This window comes from Micropterus salmoides, unplaced genomic scaffold (genome assembly GCF_014851395.1).
Source record: "Micropterus salmoides isolate LMB-PRFRI ecotype aquatic unplaced genomic scaffold, ASM1485139v1 Ms_hic_scaffold_9, whole genome shotgun sequence".
Lineage (NCBI taxonomy): Eukaryota > Metazoa > Chordata > Actinopteri > Centrarchiformes > Centrarchidae > Micropterus > Micropterus salmoides.
Window position 1 is genome coordinate 2,611,265 of NW_024044681.1, and position 24,078 is coordinate 2,635,342.

The 24,078-nt window shown below is 44.2% G+C and overlaps 1 protein-coding gene across 1 annotated transcript; it reads left to right on the forward strand.

Annotated features, from left to right (window-relative positions):
• The first annotated feature begins 109 nt into the window (after window positions 1-109).
• LOC119895431 (ribonuclease inhibitor-like) lies at window positions 110-16,744 on the forward strand. Its single transcript, XM_038708568.1, is given in 7 exon segments — window positions 110-222; window positions 6,003-6,176; window positions 12,751-12,924; window positions 13,455-13,628; window positions 14,174-14,196; window positions 14,199-14,346; window positions 16,357-16,744. Coding segments are annotated over 7 exon segments (1,032 nt in total). The 3' UTR covers window positions 16,583-16,744.
• Window positions 16,745-24,078: the final 7,334 nt, after the last annotated feature.

Genomic DNA, 24,078 nt, shown 5'->3' on the forward strand with positions numbered 1-24,078 from the left:
GACGGAGATGAATGACCACTCCGTACATCAGGAGATCCAAGAGTTCCTGAAGTTAGAGAACAGATCAGAGACGAAACTCTCTGAGATCCACTGCTCAGCTCTGGCCTACATGCTGCAGATGTCAGAGGAGGTTCTGGATGAGTTGGACTTGAAGAAGTACAACACATCAGATGAGGGACGACAGAGACTGATTCCAGCTGTGAAGAACTGCAGAAAGGCTCGGTAAGTCCAGATGTGATTATCAACACTGTAAAGCAACGTAAAGCTGAAGCATCAGTATTACAGTAAAGATCCACACTTTACACACTCGCTCAATATAAAACCTCCACACTATAAAAGTTTCCTAAACTAGTATTAAAGCTGCTTATTGAAATAATTCTATGTGTTAAACTCCAAATGCCTACAAACATAATTTCTGTGTTTCTATCCATCAAGTTAGTGACACAAGTATCTTCTATCATCTTCTATGTTTCTTTGGGTGATGGAGGCTTGATACAAATCCAGCAGGAAAACTTGAGGATTAATAGTTAGTGCTGAAAATGTTTTGACAGTCATCCTTTTATCACAGCAGTCTTTTTATTTGTCCACTGATCCAATGTCTGTTTCATGTTCTTCTTCTATACTGTAGTGGGGCTCTCTTCCAAACTCCTCAAAAATTAGGAAAACACAGGCATAGTCGAAAATAGTGATGTGATTGTTATCATGCCGGCCTCCAAAGTGCAAACAGTGAAAAAAAAACGTAATAAACATCAATCCATCGTCAACCACTTATCCTGCATACAGGGTCGCGGGGGGGCTGGAGCCAATCCCAGCTGACATCGGGCACAAGGCGGGGTACACCCTGGACAGGTCGCCAGTCGCAGGGCCACACATAGACGAACAACCACTCAGGCTCACACTCACACCTAAGGACAATTTAGGGTCGCCAATTAACCTAGACTGCATGTCTATGGATGGTGGGAGGAAGCCGGAGTACCCGGAGAGAACCCACGCAGACACGGGGAGAACATGCAAACTCCACACAGAAAGGACGGGGCAACCAGGGTTTGAACCCACGATCTTCTTGCAGTGAGGCGACAGTGCTAACCACCCTGCCGCCCCGTAATAAACATAACAAAACTAATAAAACAACTTGAAAAAAAAAGCCATACTCAATAATAGTTACAAAAAGAGGTATTCAATAACTGACTTCTCTCTCCCCACAAAAATACAGCTCATGGCATTAATTGTACAATATGTATTTTAAATGTCCTGTGCATATGGTGTGTAATGTGATGTAACAAACTGTATTGTCACATGGAAGATTGTAGGACCCCAGGAAGAATAGCTTTTAGCTTATGCTGAAGCTAATGGGGATCCAAATAAAACAAACAAACAAAAAAACCTCCTCTGTAACCAGTCCAAGACTGCCTTCACAAGCCCAAAGCTGCCACTTTTAAAGTCAATAGCCCCTCCCATTAGGCATAACAATTATTTACACTATACTTTAAACACATTTTACGAACTACAGAAAAGTATCTATATCTATTACACTTCGTCATATATTCCGCAATAATTATATCCCTCTTCCTCTCCGCTCTGTCACATCATCCCTCTCCTCCTGGAGGTTGGCGATGTGCGGCAACCACGAATGGTAATCTGCTACCACATTGGCCTGGCCTGATCTGTGTCGGATGGTGAACCTGAATGGCTGGAGTGAGAGGTACCATCGAGTAAGGCGGCTATTGTGGTCTTTCATTGAGTTGATCCAAGTAAGAGCTCGGTGGTCAGTTTCCAGATCAAACTCCCGTCCTAGCAGGTTGTAACTGGACTTGGTTGAAGATACTGGAAGACGTTTCGTCCCTCATCCAAAGGACTTCTTCAGTTCTGACTGACTGGCAGGGAAACTCAGCTATTTAACCTCAGTGGGGTCGTTGGCCCGGGTCATCGATACCGCTGGTTCGTTAGTGTTCCTGGTTGCTGTGACGACAGTCGTTACAGTCGTTAAGACTACCGGTGGCCAAGACTGAACGACCATCGTTGGTATCTTCACCTGAGGCCAAGAGGTTATGTTCGTTGAGTTTCCTGGAAAGTGAAGAAAGGACAGCATTGTAAGTGGAGGATAAGTGGTGGCGTAGACCCCCTCCTCTGTTCAATGACGGCTTCTCGACCCGGGTGTAGATGCTTCCTTGACACCTCTTTCAAACCATCCATCTTCTCTGTCTAAAATGTGCAGCTGGTGGTCCTCAAACGAGTGTCCTCTGTCCTTCAGATGTCAGTAGACTGCAGAATCTTGACCTGAGGAATTGGCCCTTCTGTGTTGAGCCATGCGTTTGATACACTAGATTGCTTTTCTTGTGTTTGGGTGTGCGGTCTTTGGGGTGTACCAGCATCTGTCTTAGTGTGTTCTTGGGTTTAAGAAACACAGGGATGTTATGTTTGTTAAGTTTCTCTGATACTCCAGACACGTATGGAATCACAATGTTGTAGCGTTTGACCTTCTTTTCCTCCTCCCCTGTAGTTTTGTTCTTCTTGGATCTTGTGGCTGTTTTCACAAAGGTCCATTTAGGGTATCCACAGGCTGTAAGTGCCCCTTCAGGTGTTTCTGTTCCTTCTCTCTGGCTTGGGTGCTTGTTGGTATGTTTTCCGCTCTGTGGTGTAGTGTTCTCATGACCCCTAGCTTGTGTTCCAGTGGGTGGTGTGAATCAATGCAGGTCCGATTTTGGATTTGGGTCCCTGAACCAATCTCTGAGGAGATTCAGGTTCAGGATGCTCACCATCCCCGCCATCATCAGTCACATCAAATCCGAGGATTGGTTTGTCACGATAGATCTGCAAGACGCTTATTTCCACATCTCCATCCGTCTTTCTCACAGGAAGTTCCTGAGGTTTGCCTTGGGGGCACGGCTTACCAGTATCGGGTTCTTCCGTTCAGCCTAGCACTCTTTCCCCGCACGTTCACCAAATGCATGGATGAAGCTCTGGCCCCGTTGAGGCTCCAGGGCATCTGCATACTGAACTACATCGACGACTGGCTCAGCCTGGCCTAGTCTCGAGAGTTAGCGGTTCGGCATCGAGATGTCGTCCTCACCCACCTTCAGCGTTTGGGGCTGCCCAACGGACTACGTTCTTAGGGGTTTGTGGGACTCAACGACGTTGCGGGCCCACTTGTCTCCCGCACGCGTTGAGTCCATTTTATCCTCAGTGACCAGAGTGCAGTTAGGCCGCGCCATCACTGTAAAACACTTCCAGAGGGTGTTGGGTCTCCTGGCAGCAGCGTCCAGTATAATACCTTCCGGACTACTGCACATGAGAGCCCTGCAGTGGTGGCTAAAATCCAAGGGGTTCTCCCCGAGGGGAAATCCGTTCCGTCTGATACGGGTTACGAGCAGGTGCCTTCGTTCCCTGTCTGTATGAAGTAAATCTTGGTTCCTGTTCCAAGGTCCCGTGCTGGGAGCGATCTGTCGCCAAACAATTATTTCGACAGATGCCTCACTCACGGGATGGTGCCCGGTCATGGACGGCTGCTTTGTGAGAGGCTCCTGGGAGGAGCATCATTTCTCCTGGCACATAAATTGCCTGGAAATGTTGGCGGTTTTCAGAGCTCTGAGGAGTTTTCTGCCCACATCCTTGTCAGAACCAACAATACGGCAGTGGTGGCCTATTTGAATCACCAGGGGGTCTGCGCTCGCGCCCGTTATGCAAACTGGCCCATCAGATCCTCCTGTGGTCCCAGCAGAGACTACTGTCCCTCAGAGCGACGTCCCTGGGACCCAGAATCAGGGAGCAGACCTGCTGTTGAGACAGGGGCTGAGGCCCGGGGAATGGAGAGTCCACCCCGAGGTGGTGGAGTTGTGTCCCAAAGGTTCCGGCCAGGGTCCACGGTGCTGCAGGCGTTTCATCCCCCACCTCATGTGACGGCGGAGGACGGGAGACTTCATCTGCTCTGCCCTGTCACTGAGTATTTACACTCTGAGGTCTTCCCGGTGGAGGAAAGCAGACCAGTTGATGGTTTGTTTCGGGTCCCCCAAGGCTGGGCTCCCCGCTTCTAAACACACCATCACCTACTGGATCGTTCAGACTATTTCCCTGGCCTATCAGGTGCGCGGTTTGCCTTCACCTATGGCCGTAAGGGCGCACTCTACGAGAGGCATGGCGGCTTCTAGGGCCCTCCTCGCAGGGGCGTCACTCCAGGATTTGTGTGACTCGGCTGGCTGGGCCACCCCTCACACTTTCATCCGGTTTTACAGTCTGGACCTTCCTTCTGCACCCGGCACCCGTGCACTCTCCTCCTAGTTGTGCTGACAGGTTCTGCACGCTGGGGGCAGGCGGGGTTTTGGCGCAGCCTAAGTGGGTATCTTGTTTCCATAGTGTCGTCACCGACGCAGTTCCCCTCCTTCCCCTCCTCCTTCGAAGGGGAACGTCTCAGGTTACGTATTTAACCCTTGTTCCCCGAGAAGGGGAACGAGACACTGCGATGGTCCGCCACACCTCACCTCGCCTGGAGTGCCTTGCTTCATAGAAAAGGGTTAATGTGTCCTGTGTGCCGGTGTGCCTATATAAGCCTCCGGTTACGCCGTCACACGCTACTGTTCTAGCAACACCAATAGGATTGGAGTAGTTTCATTCATAGTTCAGCCCTGCCACGCCCAGAGGCGTTCCCATAGTGTCGTCACCGACGCAGTGTCTCGTTCCCCTTCTCGGGGAACAAGGGTTACATACGTAACCCGAGACGTTTCCTGTAATAAGTCCATGAGTACCAATAAATTGCAACCCAAAATGGCATCTTCAGGCCAGTGTTCAACCACCCCAACAGTCAAGAGGTAAGGCTATTCATCAATGGTAAAAGTTAAATCCGCTTTGGGATAAGGGTGCTTAACCCCATGAACACACAAAATGTCTATTTGTCTACTGTAGTCCACACTGCCTACTTGTACCAAACTGTGCTTAACCAGAGACATGAAGCTACCACGGTCCAATAGTGCAGTAACGTGCTGTCCATTGATGGTTAGAGTTTTATAGCGCTGAACTCTTGCTTAATATGGTTTCGAAACCAAAATGGTAAATCTGCTGCAGCAGTTTGTGGACAGTAGGTGGCGCTGTGAGTTGTTTACACAGGGACTGTAATCAAGAGCGCATGCTCCATTGGTTTTCCCGCTAAATGAGGAGATTTCAGCAGCGACAGGCCACGTCTCTCTGTCTCATCGTTCTCTCCTGTATTTCCGGAGAAATCCAACAATTTGTGGGTGCTGCAGCGCGGTACCTGGAACACACACATTTCCACTGTGACTTTCATTGAATTTGCAGCACACAGTCTTTGTGTATTTAGCAGCTGGTTTCCTCAGACAGAAGCTCATTACACAATCAGCTGCAGGGACGGCCTCCAGGTTCATTCTGCCAGTGAAGGAGAGCTCAGCAGGTTCAGTTCAGTGGAGGGATTTTATCATCATCAAGCTCAGAGATGAAATGATGCCGTTAAACAGCTGAACTCCACTTAAAAAAAAACTATTACTAATAAAATGGTAATAATACAGTCTTTAGTACAAATTATCAATGCAACAGGAGTCATTAAATGAATTTAATGTGAGATGAAAAGCAGATGGAGTGACATAAGATGCATCAAAGATGCACAAAACACACACAAGGACATGACTGAGGTAAATCCATACAAGTGCAGTTCCAACCTGCAGTGATTTTACAGCTCAGTGAACATCACGTTAAAATGAAGTTTAACAAACACAAATCACACCACCCTGCTAATCACAATCTGACATGTTCACATTACAGTCATTTGGCAGACACTTTTGTCAACAGCAGAAATAATGTGTTTCATTATGTTGCTCAAGGACACTTGTGGACAGGATCTCAAGTTTCAAAACACAAGCCTTGTGATCAATGGCTGAGCAGCTGAGCTGCAGCTGCTCATGTTAATGTGCTTTTTATGCGAAATGCAGAGAGTCTATTTTTAGAATAAAATGTCAGATTTTATTATATTTTAAGTTTTATATTCTCTGTCATCACAGGCTTGGTGACTGTGGACTCTCAGAGACTCACTGTGAAGTCATGGCCTCAGCTCTGAAGTCCAACCCCTCCCATCTGAGAGAGCTGGACCTGAGTGACAACGAACTGCATGATTCAGGAGTGAAGCTGCTGTCTGCTGGACTGGACAGTCCAAACTGTAGACTGGAGATTCTGAGGTCAGTTTACTGACTCTGTTACTATTGTAAATCTGATATGTTTAATTAACAATTGAACCTAATTTCTGTTCATACATAACTTCCATCCATAAAGCTGTAAATGTCCTTTTGTTCATAATTTTATGTGTCTTGTACTAAATTTAGTCTGCAGACACATCTGTATACAGAAGATCCTCTGAACTAATATTTGTTTTAAACCGATCAAGTTTACTTGTTGAAGTAGAAATATTTCTTTGCTCTCTGTTGGTTTCAATGTGTTTTCACAAAGAACTTCTGATCACTGATATTGATCCTTCAGAACACACACACACACAGGCCTGAGATCAGCAGCATGTTATTGATCTGTGTTGTGTATGAATGTTGTGCTGACATTTGGATGATGTCTGTAGAAGACTGACTATGATGATACACTATGGCTGGACGATTATCTCCATTTATTCTTTATTCAGATTGAGGGGCTGCCGGTTGTCAGAGATCAGCTGTGCTTCTCTGGCCTCAGCGCTGAAATCCAACCCCTCCCATCTGAGAGAGCTGGACCTGAGTGACAACAAGCTGCAGGATTCAGGAGTGAAGCTGCTGTGTGGTTTTCTGGAGAGTCCACACTGCAGACTGGAGACCCTGAGGTCAGACACCATTTTTTCCTTCTGTGCTGAGAATAATATTTATATATTTGGAACAACTAGGGGTTAAGTGTCTTGCTCAGGGACACAATGGTGTCCCTCACCCACAATGGTGGATGTCTCACAGTGGGAATTGAACCCAGGTCTCCCACATGTGATCTTACTTGTACAAAATCTTTGTTGGGAGTTGCACATGCGCAGTTCCCGGGTAAGGACTCCTAGCCAATCAGAAGCAGAGAAGGGCGGGTCGTAAGAAACAAGGTTGTGTGATCCAAATCAATGCCGCTTCATACTGCAACCGTAACCTTGCAGATTGTATAAGTTACTCACAAGTCCACAACCACACATCATTGTTCCACATCTTACCATAAACCACTACAAAAAAAATCAACTCAATTTTACATAAAAATTGGCCAAACAATTTGAACATTTGCTCAGTAGCTTTCACAACAGGTGTAAACATTAGCATTATAGTTATAACTTTAGCTGTGTTAGCCAACGTTTACAACAACTCTGCACTTGAACAGTCTGTGAAGTTACATTGCCGTGTTTATTTTAAATATAATTCACAACCAATAAAGCATACTTACAGGTTGTGATTGTGAATTTCCAGGAGTTGCATTGTCTGTTAGGACTAAACTGTTGAGAGACGGGACAGAAAGAACCTAAACGAAAAGTTCAGAGGGAAGGAGGTTTATTGAGGGTTTACGGAGGGGGCTACGGAAGAGGGGAAGGAGGAGAGGTGGACGCCGGGGGACACGGGCACGGAGGACCAAGGAGCAGGCAAGGCGCAGGTGGTGAGGCGAGGAGTGGGGGGAGCCGGGAGGGCGCCGTGGAGGAAGCCCGAGAGGAGAGGACCGGAGGATGAGCCCAGCTGACAGGACGGAGGACAAGGGTGAATGAACCTGGGAGGAAAGCAGATAAAGAGACAGGGTTAGTGACAGAAGCAACAAAGCACAGGGGAATTGAGAGGACTCAAAAACATGAGAGCCTGAGCACAGAGGTGCACCGGGTATGGAGCAAGCACAATCAAGCGAGGATGGTGTGGAGAACCGGGGTTGAAATACAGGCTGGGATGAGGTTGATTACTGGCAGGTGTGGCAGGCTGACGAGATGCAGGTGCAGGTAGTTGGCTGGGCTCAGGAGCAGAGGGAGAGAGGAGGAGAACACAGGGAGGCAGGCAGAGCAAAACAATGGGTGAAATAAAGCGAAGAAATAAGGTAACCAGGACACTCACCGTCAGCTGGGCTGTCCCCACAACATAAACGTTGAACTGTTGCCGGTGTTCTGACGATCTATGCTGCCTTGCCAAAAAATTCTTCCATAGTGCAAATCGATAGACTCGACTCTACTCGGCCCTGCTCCATTTGCCATTGCAGATAGTACCCAGAGATAGAACATAGCTTGTCGTCATAGCGGCGCCACACACAACAGCCGCGATGTAATGTTCAATGCGACACACACACACACCAGCGATCCACACAGCTTACTATTTTTTAAGTTAAAACATTTCAACATTCCTCAGAATGTAAAGACAGATAAGCGGTATGAAAACCTTCCAGCTGTGTTTTCCTCTGCCGTTGTTGCTGCAGCGGTCTGTGTGACGGCGGGAGCAGAGGGCTCTGTGAGCGGGCGGCTGGCCGGCCTCACACGCTCCTCCCGCGGGTTGGCACAGGCTTCCCCCGCAGCCTCTTGCGGAGCTCCTCAGCTCCGAAAATATTTAAGCACATTTTTGTTCCGCCATCACTTCTCATAAAACGGTCAATATTTGAAATCCACACAGCTGATTTCTCACCTCAAAACTTCTAAGAAGTGTATTTAGTGATGAAATTCCATATGAAAACTGTAAAATATAAAACTTCCTGTTGCTGGCCTCTGTCTGGCGCACGCAATGATGATGCAGTGAATCGTGTGTATTCTCTCTGACCAATCAGCAGTCTGTCCTGTTTTCCCGTTACATTTTAGTTTCCCTCAGCTCGCTTGGAACCTCGATGGAGGTGAGGTGATACAAAAAAAGTACCTGGAAGCAGGTACAGGTGCAACATTTCTACAGTGGAAAACAAAACAAAGGCAGTCGGGCTAAAGGGCCTCCGCTCAGACTAGCTTGGTTTGAAGGCGTGCCTGGACCCGCTAGCAGCTTGGCAAGCTTTATGACGCGTTTTTGTAGAGACGTCACAAGTAAAGGAAGTGAAGGGTTGGACTACAAACGAGCTGTTTTCAAGCGATTCAGAGCAGAGCTTTCTGTGGGAGATGGGAACTCCCTTTGGGCTGGACTTTGGGCTTTTTCACTTGGCAAACTTGTTACATGCACAAAAAAGATATATAACTCAATAAAGGAGAGGGGAAAAGCCAAAAAGCATAATACCACCTCTTTCATATAACAAGAAAAATCTCCAACTCCTGATTTTCAGCTTCTATTCCACATCATGTTTTTAAAGAAATGATAATGAAACTACATGAATTCATTACACTACATGAATTCGTCAACCGCTTAAAGAAATAAATAATCTCTATTTCAACTATCAGACAATAACAAATATATTCAGTATTTGCTTTTTCCAACATTGTTATGAAGCTATATAATGCTTATACTGACTGAATAGTTTAAAGTGAAGAAGTGTAGCAAACCTAAATTTAGTTATGCAATTTAATAAATTTATGAGAATTGATACCCAGTTATGAATTTTATTATTCATAAAATCAAACCAGATTCCTCATTTCAGGGCACCACCGGAGTTGTTATAATCCTAGAGTCTCCGGACCTCTAGGTAGTTTTAATAATTATACAATTATTACTAGTGATCAGTTAATAATTGCTCAATTATCTTAAATCAGTCAGTCAGTCTCATATCTAAAGGGTCAATTCTCTTGGCAGGGACGTAGAAATAGGCAACACACACAGCTCTTGATTATATTACAGTGAATTTATTCTCTAACTAATGTGATAAAAAGATGGTTGGATACAGGGAACATAAACATTTGCTGAACAATGAGGTTCGATTGTGGGAAGCATTTGACTCATACAGCATAGAAGAGCTAATGAAAGTAAACTAATGCTATAATTTAGGAGTTAAAAAGGGAAATATCTGATCACAGAAGATGTGTTAGGTCTTACTGCTTGCCGGCTTTTTGTAGATGTCTTTTGTTCACATTTGCCCAATGTTCATCCTGACATATTTGGCATCTTTGGAAACTTTGGGATCTTGAGTGGAATCTTAAATCGGTTTCTGTGGGTTTTTCTTTGTGTTTGGCTGCACAACATGAGTTTGTATAGATGGAGCCACTGGTGGAGCTGCAGAGTTTAAGAGCTGAGTCTGGAAGAGTCTTTATTGAAGTAGCAGCATGTTGTCATTAATATTAATGAGAGCTCTATTTACCTTTTGTATTTTACAGTTTGAACCTGCATCCTGTTGGGTTCAGGTGTTTGGAGTTTCCATTTTCTAAACTTCTACATTCTAAACCTTCTTCAGCTCTGAACAGATTATTAAACACTGAATGATTTCAAGCAGGAGCATTGTCTTCTAAAGTTACATCATTTATTCTTTATTCAGATTGGAGGGCTGCAGTTTGTCAGAGATCAGCTGTGCTTCTCTGGCCTCAGCTCTGAAGTCCAACCCCTCCCATCTGAGAGAACTGGACCTGAGAGACAACAAGCTGCAGGATTCAGGAGTGAAGCTGCTGTGTGGTTTTCTGGAGAGTCCACACTGCAGACTGGAGACTCTGAGGTCAATGAATGTTTCTAATTTTTGGTAAATGGTCACATCTGTATATAGAAGATCGTCTGAACTAATATTTGTTTGAAACTGATCAAGTTTACTTGTTGAAGTAGAAATATTTATTTGTTTATGTTGGTTTCAATGTGTTTTCACAAATAATGTCTGATCACTGATATTGTGTGATCCTTCAGAACACACACACACACACACACACACACACACACACACAGACTGGCCTGAGATCAGCAGCATGTTATTGATCTGTGTTGACATGAATAGGTGTATGAATGTTGTGCTGACATTTGGATGATGTCTGTAGAAGGCTGACATTGTGATGAATAACACAATGACAAAGTCATAGAGGCTAGCCTCTCGAGAGCTCAATAGAGTTTTTTTATGTTGTTTTTTTACATATTTAACTCGCGGCGTACATCAGCTATTGTTATTGGGGCTTGCCATCTCCCCGCTGACCTGTCGTCCTGGCTCCCTCTTGCCGTAGCATATTTGATATACATACTGAGCTAGGAGTTATTTCTTTGTCATTGTTGATGATGGGTTTCAAAGCATCCATATATCCCACAGTCTCTGCATGTAACCCCTCTCATCGGGATTGCTTGTATAGTAGTCAATCCATATTTTCTGCTCTAGTTCATGAATGTCTTGTTCCAGTAGCCGATTTGTCATCAGGTTGCCCTGGTTCCCTAGCCCTGAGCAGGAATCGAACCCATGATCACCTGTACCAAAGTCAGTTGCATTAATGTGTGTGTGTTGTTTGTTTGTTTGTTTGTAGAAGTTGATTCCTGCATGTCTGGACACAGGAGGAACGGATTTTGACTGAAAATATGTGTGATGACAGACGGTTGGACATGAGGTCCTAATAGAAAAATTTATTGTGATGTGATGCCTTGAATCGATTCCAGTCTGTTAGGTGAAATCTAAGGATTTATATAGTCGAATCCAAATTGTCAAGTCTTGCCTATAGTCGCCTGATCATCAAATCATATGTGTGGTGCGTGGGGGGTGGTTACACCTTTAGACCTTCACCTGTCTTGTGCTGAGTTTTGCGTGCATGCAGTGGTACAGACAACTGTACTGTACAACGCACTTTAAAAATAATTATTGAAAGCTTCTTTCTTTTCACATTTTATGTACAGCATTAAATGTTGATATTTATCGTAATAGGCTGTATTTAAAATATTGGGAGAAAACCGGTAGCTCTACTAAAATCAGACATTGAGCACCCCATATTGCCATGGTATGATCCACATTTCATAACGCTGCTGCTAAGCTTCGACTGTGAGATTGGTGATTGAATCATGCTCCGCCCATTGAAGCATTGAATCTTTGACTATTCGGGGTGATCCCTAATATACACATGCGTTTTAATATGTTGTAAGGTTTAAACTACTCTCCCTTCATGACATGACAATGATCTGTCCTCCTTTTAATGGAGTTGTTTACATTCCATGGTGAGATTAAGAACCCAGGAGATGGCCAATTATCCCAAAGCAAAGTTGGGGAGTTCAATTCAGTTGAATTCAATTTTATTTATATAGCGCCAAATCACAACAACAGTTATCTCACAGCACTTTTCATAAAAGAGCAGGTCTAGACCGTACTCTATGATGTTATTTACAGAAGCCCAACAGTTCCCACCAAGAGCAGCACTAGGAGACAGAGGCAAGGAAAAACTTCCTGCTGTGCACACAACAAAAAAATGTAAACAACATCACCAAGAAAAAGGAGCTAATGAGCATTTTGAGCAAAGAATATCAGTTGATATGGCCACCTCTCTAGGTGAAAGTCCTGCTCTCTACTAACTGAACTAACTGATCACCATAGTGTTAAGTTTCACTGTTATGTCTTATGTTCTGAGATCTGAATTCTGAGGACGTGGCATGGGTGAGGAGGATCTGGAAGGACTACTATACTTGAATGGTTGTACTGAAGTTCTGCGCTGGTCAGTCTGCTGGAGTGGTTGGATTCTGGGACAGGTGCTCCTGCCCTAAGCTTCTCTGCAGAAGGAGCAGAAGTGCAGGAGCCTGCAGTTGAATATGGTGCAGCCCAGGTGGTTGAAAATATTGCAGAATGTGTGCAGCGGGTGATAAACAGTTGAATGCTAGGGTGTTTCATGAGGAAAAGGGACATTAGACATTGAGTGCAAGCGGCAGTATTGACCGATGCTTGTTAGCAAATGAAAAAACTGTAAACACTGAACATTATTTACTATTGATTCAGATTGAGGGGCTGCAGATTGTCAGAGATCAGCTGTGCTTCTCTGGCCTCAGCTCTGAAATCCAACCCCTCCCATCTGAGAGAGCACGACCTGAGTAACAACAAGCTGCAGGATTCAGGAGTGAAGCTGCTGTGTGGTTTTCTGGAGAGTCCTCACTGCAGACTGGAGACTCTGAGGTCAGTTCACTGACTCTCTGTTACTATTGTAGATCTGATATGTCTGATCTGATATCTCTTAGTCGTTAAAGTAAATTAATGTTTCTAATTGTTGGTAAATGGTCACATCTATACAGAAGATCCTCTGAACTAATATTTGTTTGAAACTGATCAAGTTTACTTGTTGAAGTAGAAATATTTCTTTGCTTTCTGTTGGTTTCAAAGTGTTTTCACAAAGAATTTCTGATCACTGATATTGATATTTCAGAACACACACACACACACACACACACTGGCCTGAGACCAGCAGCATGTTATTGATCTGTGTTGACATGAATAGGTGTATGAATGTTGTGCTGACATTTGGATGATGTCTGTAGAAGGCTGACATTATGATGATCCACAATAACACAATGACAAAGTCCCTCTACTCATTTTAGGGAAAAGCTCATTGATTAGGACATAGTAATGTTGAGCTCCACATTTAAAACCTGAACACATCTGATTGGATTATAAATGGATTTTATCTCCATCATTTATTATTTATTCAGATTGAGGGGCTGCAGTTTGTCAGAGATCAGCTGTGCTTCTCTGGCCTCAGCTCTGAAGTCCAACCCCTCCCATCTGAGAGAACTGGACCTGAGTAACAACAAGCTGCAGGATTCAGGAGTGAAGCTGCTGTGTGGTTTTCTGGAGAGTCCACACTGCAGACTGAAGACTCTGAGGTCTGTTCACTGACTCTCTGTTGCTATTGTAGATCTGATATGTCTGATCTGATATCTGTTAGTTGTTAAATTAAATTAATTTTTCTAATTTTTGGTAAATGGTCACACCTATACAAAAGATCTTCTGAACTAATATTTGTTTGAAACTGATCAAGTAATTTGTTTGAAACTGATCAAGTAAGTGAACTTGATCAGTTGAAGTAGAAATATTTCTTTGCTTTCTGTTGGTTTCAATGTGTTTTCACAAAGAATTTCTGATCACTGATATTGATCCTTCAGAACACACACACACACACACTGGCCTGAGATCAGCAACATGTTATTGATCTGTGTTGACATGAATAGGTGTATGAATGTTGTGCTGACATTTGGATGATGTCTGTAGAAGACTGACATTATGATGATCCACAATAACACAATGACAAAGACCCTCTACTGATTTTAGGGAAAAGCTCATTGATTAGGACATAGTAATGTTGAGCTCCACATTTAAAACCTGAACACATCTGATTGGATTATAAATGAATCATTTATTCTCTATTCAGATTGAGGGGCTGCATGTTGTCAAGATGCACTGTGCTTCTCTGGCCTCAGCTCTGAAGTCCAACCCCTCCCATCTGAGAGAGCTGGACCTGAGTGAAAACAAGCTGCAGGATTCAGGAGTGAAGCTGCTGTGTAGTTTTCTGGAGAATCCACACTGCAGACTGGAGACTCTGAGGTCAGTTCACTGACTCTCTGTTACTATTGTAGATCTGATATGTTTAATTAACAATTTAACCTAATTTCTGTTCATACATAACTTCCATCCATAAAGTTGTAAATGTCTTTTCGTTCATATTTTCATTTTTCTTGTACTAAATTTAGTCTGCAGTCACAAAGACTTGTGGTTCTTAAAGAAACTGTAGAAAATGTCCGCTGTTAGTTGTTAAAGTAAATGAATGTTTCTAATTTTTGGTAAATGGTCACATCTGTATACAGAAGATCCTCTGAACTAATGTTTGTTTTAAAGGGGCATTATGTAGTTTCCTGCGGCCACTAGCGGTGCGGTTTTAAGATTGCAACCAGGTGTGCGCTCGTACGCATGCTTGCTTGAACTCATGAGTGAGCAGAATCCGAAACACAACCACTTTAATACAGAAATACTGCAATAAACGCAGGAACACCAGCATGCAGGCTGTGGCTTTTCACTCAGACATGTTCAGGCTCTGTTACTTCAACGTTACCATCTCAGAGGCAGATCAACACCGGTGCCGTACCTTTCATTCAGCGCAGCAAGACACCGGCATATTGGCACAGTACTCCCGAAAAAAGGCAAAGTGAGAGCGGCTATAGACAGGTAGGCTTCAGCTTCACACAACATGCTGGAAACTCAGGTAAACTCAACGTTACAGTAATATTTTTATCAGCTTGATGTTGAACTAATCCATGCTCGTTACATGATAAAGTTACACTGCATTTAGCCAATGTGCTACATCGTTAGCTCGCCTGCTGCTTTCAGTAACTGTCTTATCTGTGTATCTGTCACCGGAGGCTCAGCAATGTCAGCACAGCTACATGTTTTGGATGATAATGAAACTGTTAACGTTAGTGAGCTGGACTGAATATTATAACGAGATTGTGTCACACTTTATAGCAGTTAGACAGCAGTAAGTAAATTTACTGCAGTGTTAGTGGATGCCTCTTCCACTGGGTTGTATATTATGTGGGTCATGTTAGTTACAGCGACTGAGAGGTGGAGAAGCGGTGTACCTGAGTATCGGTAAAAGGCAATAAATCTAAATTGAACGTTACAAAGCAAACAGCGGCAGTCAGGGCTAATGAAGTGTTAGCTGGCTGCTCTTGGCTGCATTACAATAGGACAGTAAACAAATCGCTCCACATTAGCTTTTTACCATTACATCATTTCTTGCAGGCTTTGACACTTTGACATAAAAGTGTTAAAGAGGAAAGTAACATGGGTTGCATTAGTTGGTGAAGTAATGTGAAATCAATATAACTTTGCACCGGACAACATTAGCAACTGCTTGGCGTTAGCCAGCGAGCTAATGCTATCTAACTTGAGCCAACTGAAGCACAAAATCAAAATATATTTTACATGCTTTGTAGTAATGTTTGCTTACCTGTCCAATAGGATGAAAGACAACTTTGGGTCTGTTTTTATACCCAAAACAAAGTGGAGGTTTCTCCATGATTCAAAAGCCCTGCCGATGTTGATCCGTGTTTTCGTCCGAAGTCGATCTGATTCACATTAGGCCTGACGAGCTTCAGCAGATAAAACTTTTTTTGTTTTTTATCCTTATGTGGAGTTTGTGTTGGAGTCTGTGTTGTGCTGGGAGCCGGTCGTTTCTTAGTGTTAGCGGACTCCATGTCGTAAGTTGCAGTGTCGTCGCTGCTGAGTGCAAAGTCAGTACAAAGCGAGAGCCTCGGGAGTGCGCATGCAGGTGTCAGTCACTGGATTTTGCAGAAAATCCGACCCGGAGCCTTCAAATAGGAATAGGAATACTTGCCTTCACAGTTAATAGCCAAACCCGGCAAGTGGATCATTTTAATGTCTGATTACAACCCTTCACACACAGGCAATAAAAAAAGGATTAATTTTAGTAGAAAAACTACATATAGCCCCTTTAAACTGATCAAGTTTACTTGTTGAAGTAGAAATATTTCTTTCAATGTTCTTCTGATCGGAATAGAAATGGATTTTTATCTGCTTAATTTATTATTTATTCAGATTGAGGGGCTGCAGGTTGTCAGAGATCAGCTGTGTTTCTCTGGCCTCAGCTCTGAAGTCCAACCCCTCCCATCTGAGAGAGCTGGACCTGAGTAACAACAAGCTGCAGGATTCAGGAGTGAAGCTGCTGTCTGATCTGAAGGAGAGTCCACACTGCAGACTGGAGACTCTGAGGTCAGTAGAGGGTTGGAGTCAGTCCATGCTGGTTTCAGCAGTATTGTACTAAACACAGTTAGTATCAAAGCAGAGATCCAGTATTTCCTGTAAACCTCCAACCTTCTCAGCGGCTGCTTTCCTCAGTGAAGCTGTGAGAGGAGAATGGTGACAGGCTTCAGGATTGGACAGAAAGACAGAGAGAGAGAGAACAGGCAGTGATCGTGTGTTTGAGTTGATGTGAAGGTGACTGTTGTTGTTGTGTTCATGTCTCCAGGAAATAAAGCTGGATTCCAGCTGACAGCATCACCAGATGTATAGAGACAGTGGTCCTCATTCATCAAACTGCCGGACCATCAAATCTGATCTCAAATTGTTTGTTCTCTCATTTCAACACTAAACTGTTGATCAGTTTATCTTTGTCACAGCTCTGAGATCAGACTGACTGAAGCCTGCAAATCACTGGCTCTTATTTCCATCTTTACATTTAGTAACCATGTGGTCTTTGTACAGACAGAAACCTCTGCTGAAGTCCAGTAAGCACATCTGATGTTTAGCTGTTCAGTCTTTGTATGAACATGTAGGACCTTTAACATCATATATATATATATATATATAAAATGTCTTTAGAACAGACTCCATATTTACAGATTTATCCTGTAATATTTCAAAAGCAGATGAAATATTCAAATGTGATTGAGCCGCTTGTTTTTAACAGCTTTGAGCCCTAACAGCAGTAAATCCATCATTACAGTGAGCAGTGAATTGTCTCTGTGTCTGCAGTCATGATGCGTTCAGGGACTCTCAGCACTTTATTTCCACTGTGTACTTGAGTGAAACCTGCAGAATAAACAGACCTGATGCCCAAAGTAATGGGATAAGAATGCATCCAGATGGAGAGGGAGAGAGGAGCTCAGTGCATCATGGGAAGTCTCCTAGCAGTCTAGGCCTATAGCAGCATCACTAAGGTCTGGTTCAGGACTCACCTGAGTCAGCCCTAACTATAAGCTTTATCAAAGAGGAAAGTCTTAAGCCTACTCTTAAATGTGAGAGCTGAAAGGAAGCTGGCTACGCTACACAGCCGCTCCACTTCTGCTCTGAACAGGACTGAAGTCCCTGCTGGTCTTTATGCTGGATGTGCTGCATCACTGACTGACAGCTGATGAAGGGAGTCTCTGTAAACTCTGATTTATGACTTCTGCTGTCTGTCTTCTTTTCTCATCAGCTGGACGCCATCTCTGGCAGAGTGTGAGGGATCAGAAAGGACCGAGATGAAACTACCGTGTCCTATGATGTAACTTCTTTGTTCACCTGCATCCCCACCATGGAGGCAGTAGAAACCATAAAGAAATGGCTACTACAAGACAACACACTGGACAACAGAACTAGCCTCAGCCCTGACCAGATCTGTAAATTACTCAACCTCTGTCTAAACACCACATACTTCCAGTACAATGGAGGTTTCCACAGACAGAAGCGTGGCTGGGCCATGGGCTCACCAGTATCCCCTATTGTTTCTAACATCTATTCTACATGGAAGAAGTGGAGAGCAACCCAGGAAGTACAAGCCTTCACAGAACACATCAACTCCGTGGACAGTAACATCAAGTTCAAACGAGAAGATGTCGACAACAACAGTTTGGCCTTTCTGGTCTGTGCTGTACACACTGAAGAGGACAGGAGCCTACAGATTGGAGTTTACAGGAAATCCACACACGGACAGTACTTACTGTTTGATTCCAACCATCCTCCCTGTGTGTTCCTCTGGATGTGACAGAGTATCATCAGTGGATCTGGACTGCTCTGCTGCTGCTTTGTCCTTCTACACAGTCTCTGCAGACACACTGAGACTCCTCCACTCCTTCTGCTGCACATTGAGACACCTCCTCCACCTGGACCTGATTTAGTATGTTTTTAATTCATTCAGATGTTCTGAACCCAAAGAGCCTCTGCAGATTAATTCTGTTTGTGACAACAGAACTGCAGATTAACTCTTATTTAAATCGACTTTTCCGCTTTGCTTTCTGCAGCTCCACCTTGTGGATTGATGGAGAATTGCAGTTAATTTATACATACAATTTAACAGATTTTGAAAACTCTATAAAAATGGCTGATAAATATATAAATGAATAAACAGAAAATATAACAAATTCAACAATCTTGAATAATATATAGCCTAATATATATCAGCCTTCGAGCAGCTCCTACCGCCAGAGGCGGAGTGTAGCACTCCCCCCTTGTACAGTCACCAAGTGTATGGATGCAGCTCTGAGCCGCTGAGGCTCCAGGGCATCCGTGTGCTGAACTACATTGAAGACCGGCCCGTTCTGGCCAGGTCTCAGGGGTTGGCTGTTCGGTATTGAGATGTCGTTCTTGGCCACCTTCAGAGTTTGGGGCTGCGGCTCAACACGAAGAAGAGAGTGTTGACACCCACCCAACGGACTACATTCCTAGGGTGGTATGGGACTCAACGTCGATGCGGGCCGAACTATCTCCTGCACGGGTCTAGTCCATTTTGTCCACGGTAACCGGGTGAAGCTAGGCCACACCATCACAGCGGAACACTTTCAGAGGGTGTTGGGTCTCATGGCAGCTGCATCCAGCATTGTACCTGCTGGCCTGCTACATATGAGAGCCCTGCAGTGGTGGTTGAAGACCAAGGGGTTCTCCCCGAGGGGGAACCCGTTCCGTCTGATACGGGTTAGGAGCAGTTGCCTCCGTTCCCTGTCCGTATGGAAAAAACCTTGGTTCTTGTCCCAGGGTCCCACGTTGGGGGCGCCATGTCGCTGGACAATTATTTCGACAGACGCCTCCCTCACGGGGTGGGGCACGGTCATGGACGGCCGCTTTTCGAGAGGATCCTGGCAGGAGCGTCATTTCTCGTGGCACATAAATTGCCAAGGTGCCGTCCAGTATGGCAGGGTCTACAGTGCTGCAGGCGTTTCATCCCCCACCTCATGTGACGGTGGAGGATGGGAGACTTCATCTGCCCTGTCAGGGCACTGAGTATTTACACTCTGAGGTCCTCCCGGTGGAGGAAAGCAGACCAGTTGCTGGTGTGTTTTGGGTCCCCAGAGGCTGGGCTCCCCGCTTCTAAACACACTATCAGCAACTGGATAGTTCAGACTATTTCCCTGGCCTATCAGGTGCCTTCACCTATGGCCGTGAGGTCCCACTCTACTAGAGGCATGGCGGCCTCTAGGGCCCTCCTCTCAGGGGCTTCTCTGAGGAGGATGTGTGTTAGGCAGCTGGCTGGGCCACTCCGCACACGTTCATCAGATTTTACAGTCTGGACCTTCATGTATAGCAATTGTAAGTCGCTTTGGATAAAAGTGTCAGCTAAATGAATAAATGTAATGTAATGGAAGTTGGCATATAGGATTCTGCTGTTAAAGTGGATCATTAATATGTTGAGATCTAGTTGGAAACTTCTAGTGAATTGCCCGTTTATGTAAAAACTGCAGCTGTTATTAATATTGTTCTTTTCTGGATCAATCTTATTTTCTCTGTCCTGCAGTTTCTGCTCTGTATAAGCAAAGGTATCTAGTCCTGATGTAGATGAATGCTTCTTTTCAGGAAATGACCTGGTTGTGCTTTTTATTTCTTCTTTCTTAGCTACTGGCTGTATTCCATCACCTCATTATCTTTTGTCTCATTGGTCCTGATCCGGCTCCTGCAGGTCCCTGATGACTAGAACTTTGGCTCGCTCCAGTCTTCCATTCAGCTTGATGAATATTTTGCAGTTTGCAGTCCATGTGGATTGTATTTTTTTCTGTCTTCTAAGGAGTCGGGCCTTTCTGGCGACGTCAGCGTCAGGTGTTCATTCAAATCCACATCCGGGCCCTTCAGCCGTCTTCCCTGTTTCAGCCGTTCACTTTGATGTTTCCTGTTGGCAAAACGAATGATTCTGGCTGGTTTATCCGTCTTGTTTCTACTTGAGAGAGGGTGAGAAGCCTCAATGTGGCCCCTGTCCAACTCAGTCCCCTTTGAGTGGAGGAACACCGTCACCTGTTGCTCCACCGATGGAGCCTCCTGCTCGCCCGCCCCCCCTCCGTTCAGCGTGGTCACCGCCCGTCTTATGAGCGGGTTTGGTCTACAAACCAGTGACTATGATGTCATTCATCCTGGTATATGATCCAGATCAGCCACCCGGTTTTCCAGCAACATAATCCGCTTGTCCTTCTCCATGTTTTGTTCTATTAGTCTGGTCGTGTTTGTCAGGGGTTGCTGACATGACAAACAGAGTTTAAAAATATAGCCGGAAAACTTTCCTCTTTATTAAACAATGGCATTCATTAGAAACAGGCTGCCTTTAATAAGGATTCAACTTAGTGTGTGTGTGTGTGTGTGTGTGTGTGTGTGTGTGTGTGTGTGTGTGTGTGTCAGTGGTGGACGAAGTATTCAGATCCTTTACTTTAGTAAAAGTACTAATACCACACTGTAAAAATACTCTGTTACAAGTAAAAGTCCTGCATTGAAAATGTTACTGCAGTAAAAGTATGTGAGTATAATCAGGAAAATGTGTTTAAAGTATTCAAAGTACTCACTGTCCTGTAACTGTTGTACTATTATATAGTAGATTCTTCTTCTTCCTCCTCGTTAATGTAAAGCAGGATTTTCCTGCTCTAATTCTTGAGGCTCATTTGAACTATTTAGTATCAGAGTGCAGCTTATCATTCTTTTCATTCTGGATGAATCTGCTGATTATTTTCTCCATTAATCGATTTAATCGATTGGAGTGAAGTAAAAAGTCGTCCCTGCCGCCCCGGACACAAACTGTTTCAGTCCCTCCCCTCCGGCAGGAGGCTGCGCTCCATCAGGACCAGAACCTCACGCCACAACAGTTTCTTCCCGTCTGCAGCGGGCCTCTTCAACAAGGCCCGGGTCCCCCACTGACTCTCATGGCCCCCCAAACCTCTCCCCCTAGGAGTCTAGTGGAGTCAACATATTGTTCTGCACCAATATACCAAGGCAAATTCCCTGGATGTGAAAATGTACTTGGCAATAAACCTGATTTGAAAAACCAGGGATCTGGACCCAAACACAGGACACGTAGGCAGAACAGCTACAGGTTATGGTGTTTAATATCAACAGGTGAAATCTGGTGAGGCAGGCAGTCCATAAGGCAATAAATCCAAGAGTCCACAATGAAAACAATAATCCAGGAACAGGCGAGACAGGCGAAAAGCAAAACACAAAATCCACAATAAATCCTCCACAGGTACAGGAGACCGGCAGAGACGCTCGACCAAGAAGGAAGAAGACAAAGCAAACCGAGAACGAAGACGAGCCGACAAATGACAACGAACACAGCGAGAATATCTAAAGACAAGAGCGGTGATTAAGGAGACACAGGTGAAACCAAGTGAGGAGGAGCAAACAATCACACAAGCAGCAAAACACAAGTGAAGCCAACACAGACACAAGAGGAAGGGGAGAACAAAATAAAGCTGGAAATAACAATCATTCAACACAAAAGCCAAAACCAGGACAAGAAGTCTGGAGAAGAACATTTAGTTCATTTAGTTTAAAGCACTTTAGTTGGAACTGAAACAAAACAGATTCTTTCCATCATTTAAAGTTCCAAAGTAAAAACAGGAAACAGCTGGCAGCAGGGTTGTTCCTGTAAAATGAACTTTCTTTTACTGTCACTAAGATTTACAGTATTGTACATCGTTGTACAAAATCATTGTACAAACAGTTAATTTACTTGTTTCAAAAACATTATCTAGCTGTTTTTTGCACACAAAGCAGATGAAAACGTTCTTTGTGAGTGAAGAACAGACAGAAATCCTTCATTTTTCAATCATGTCGTTGCAACGTGAGAGGAAAAAAATCCAAAGCTTCTTATTGCACTTTCCTTTTGATTGAAGTCTAAAGCTGGAAACTGCACATGAAGAACAATTGTTCATGTTAAAGGAAGAAAAAGTCCTGACTTGTGAAGACAGCAGTGCCTCTCTCAGGGTTTATTCCAACCAAGCGCCTGACAAACAACAACATGGCACATCAGATCCACTGACACACTCGCTCTGGGCTCAATCACACATTCCTTCTGATTTCTGGAGGCTATATATGTGCTGTCAGACCTGCACATTTCTGAAAGCTCCTTTTGCAATCAGGCATACAACAGCGCAGCACTAAATGAGCTCTATTGCTGTGAATCTTCATGTCTCACTCAGGCCACTGAGGTGCTAGACCCATGTTCACAGATCTGACAAGAAAACATCAGTGCAAGCCAAACAAACTTGACTGTTGTGCTTCAATAAGCAGCAAACTGCAGCTGGAAGACTGTGAAGACTGTAAGACTGTGTCTGATTTAAATGATGCCCAAAACACTCAATAGTTGAACTAATCCAGCCACAGCTTCTGCTCTGTGGCCTTCACTGCACGATCAACATGTCATCAAGCAGACTCATGCCAATGGGATTAATACAAGCTGGAGAAAAACAACCTATATAGATTTGAAGAAGCAGAAAGTTCCAGCCGAGCAAATCTTATTCAGCACTTCATTGCTGATCCAACGATTCTCTTAAAATGACCTGCCTTAAATGTTGAATGTGCACTGCTGAATTAGCAGCCAATAACTAGCTGCACTGAAGTCTGAATGTTCCTTCAGCTGTTGAAGTGACTTCCATACACTGGAAAAGGTTCCCACTGTCAAGACTATCGCTGTGCTTCATTAATACACTGGCAAAAGAAGCTAAATGTGTCCACACATTAACTTAAATATGTACTCATTAAAATGAGCCTTGTGTTGTGTGTGAATTTCTAGCTAGTTGCTGAATTCTTCTCTCATGACGTGCACATACTCAGCACTGCAAACAAACTGGAAACATCACTGAGAGACTTTGCATTTAGGAAGAAATCAAAGTGCGACTCAGCCAAAACAGGAAGTTGGAGATGGATGAAGAAAAGAACAGATCCAGCTTCACATGTGCAGATCAGCTCAAATGGCTTTTCCCACAATGCAACACATACTGCATGATCCTGTTACCTAAGGTGCTTGTTGGTTGATTAGCAGTAACGTGCTGGATTTTAGGAAAACATTATAGTTGCGTTAAAAAGCGTCAGTGGAGGTCACTGAACAGATTTTGTGTATGAAAAGTGCTGTTTAAATGCAATTCTTTATTAAATTGTTATGATAATAATTTACCGTGTCAACATCGCTGGGTGCGCAAAGCAGGAGAGAGCCCAAACGCATGACACTGCGAGCAGAGATTTAGTTCCAGGGTTTATTAATCCAAAACACCAGGCATGAACAAAACTCACGTGTACAGGAAACTGGTAACATCAAACATGCAGCAACTGGTAGAACATACATCATACAACAATGACCAGGAAAAGACTGAAGGAAACAATCAAGCATATATACACAGGGTGAACGAGCTGGGCGGCAGCAACACAGGTGACGGATCAGGGCTAAGGAGACCGGCAGAGAGAGAGACAGGCAGAGGGATTCTGGAGGACCAGACATAACACTTACACTGAAACCAACACCAGACAGAAACAGAATTAGACAAGAACTTAGGCCGGCACAGATCCAAACATGAACAGAACTGAACATAAGGA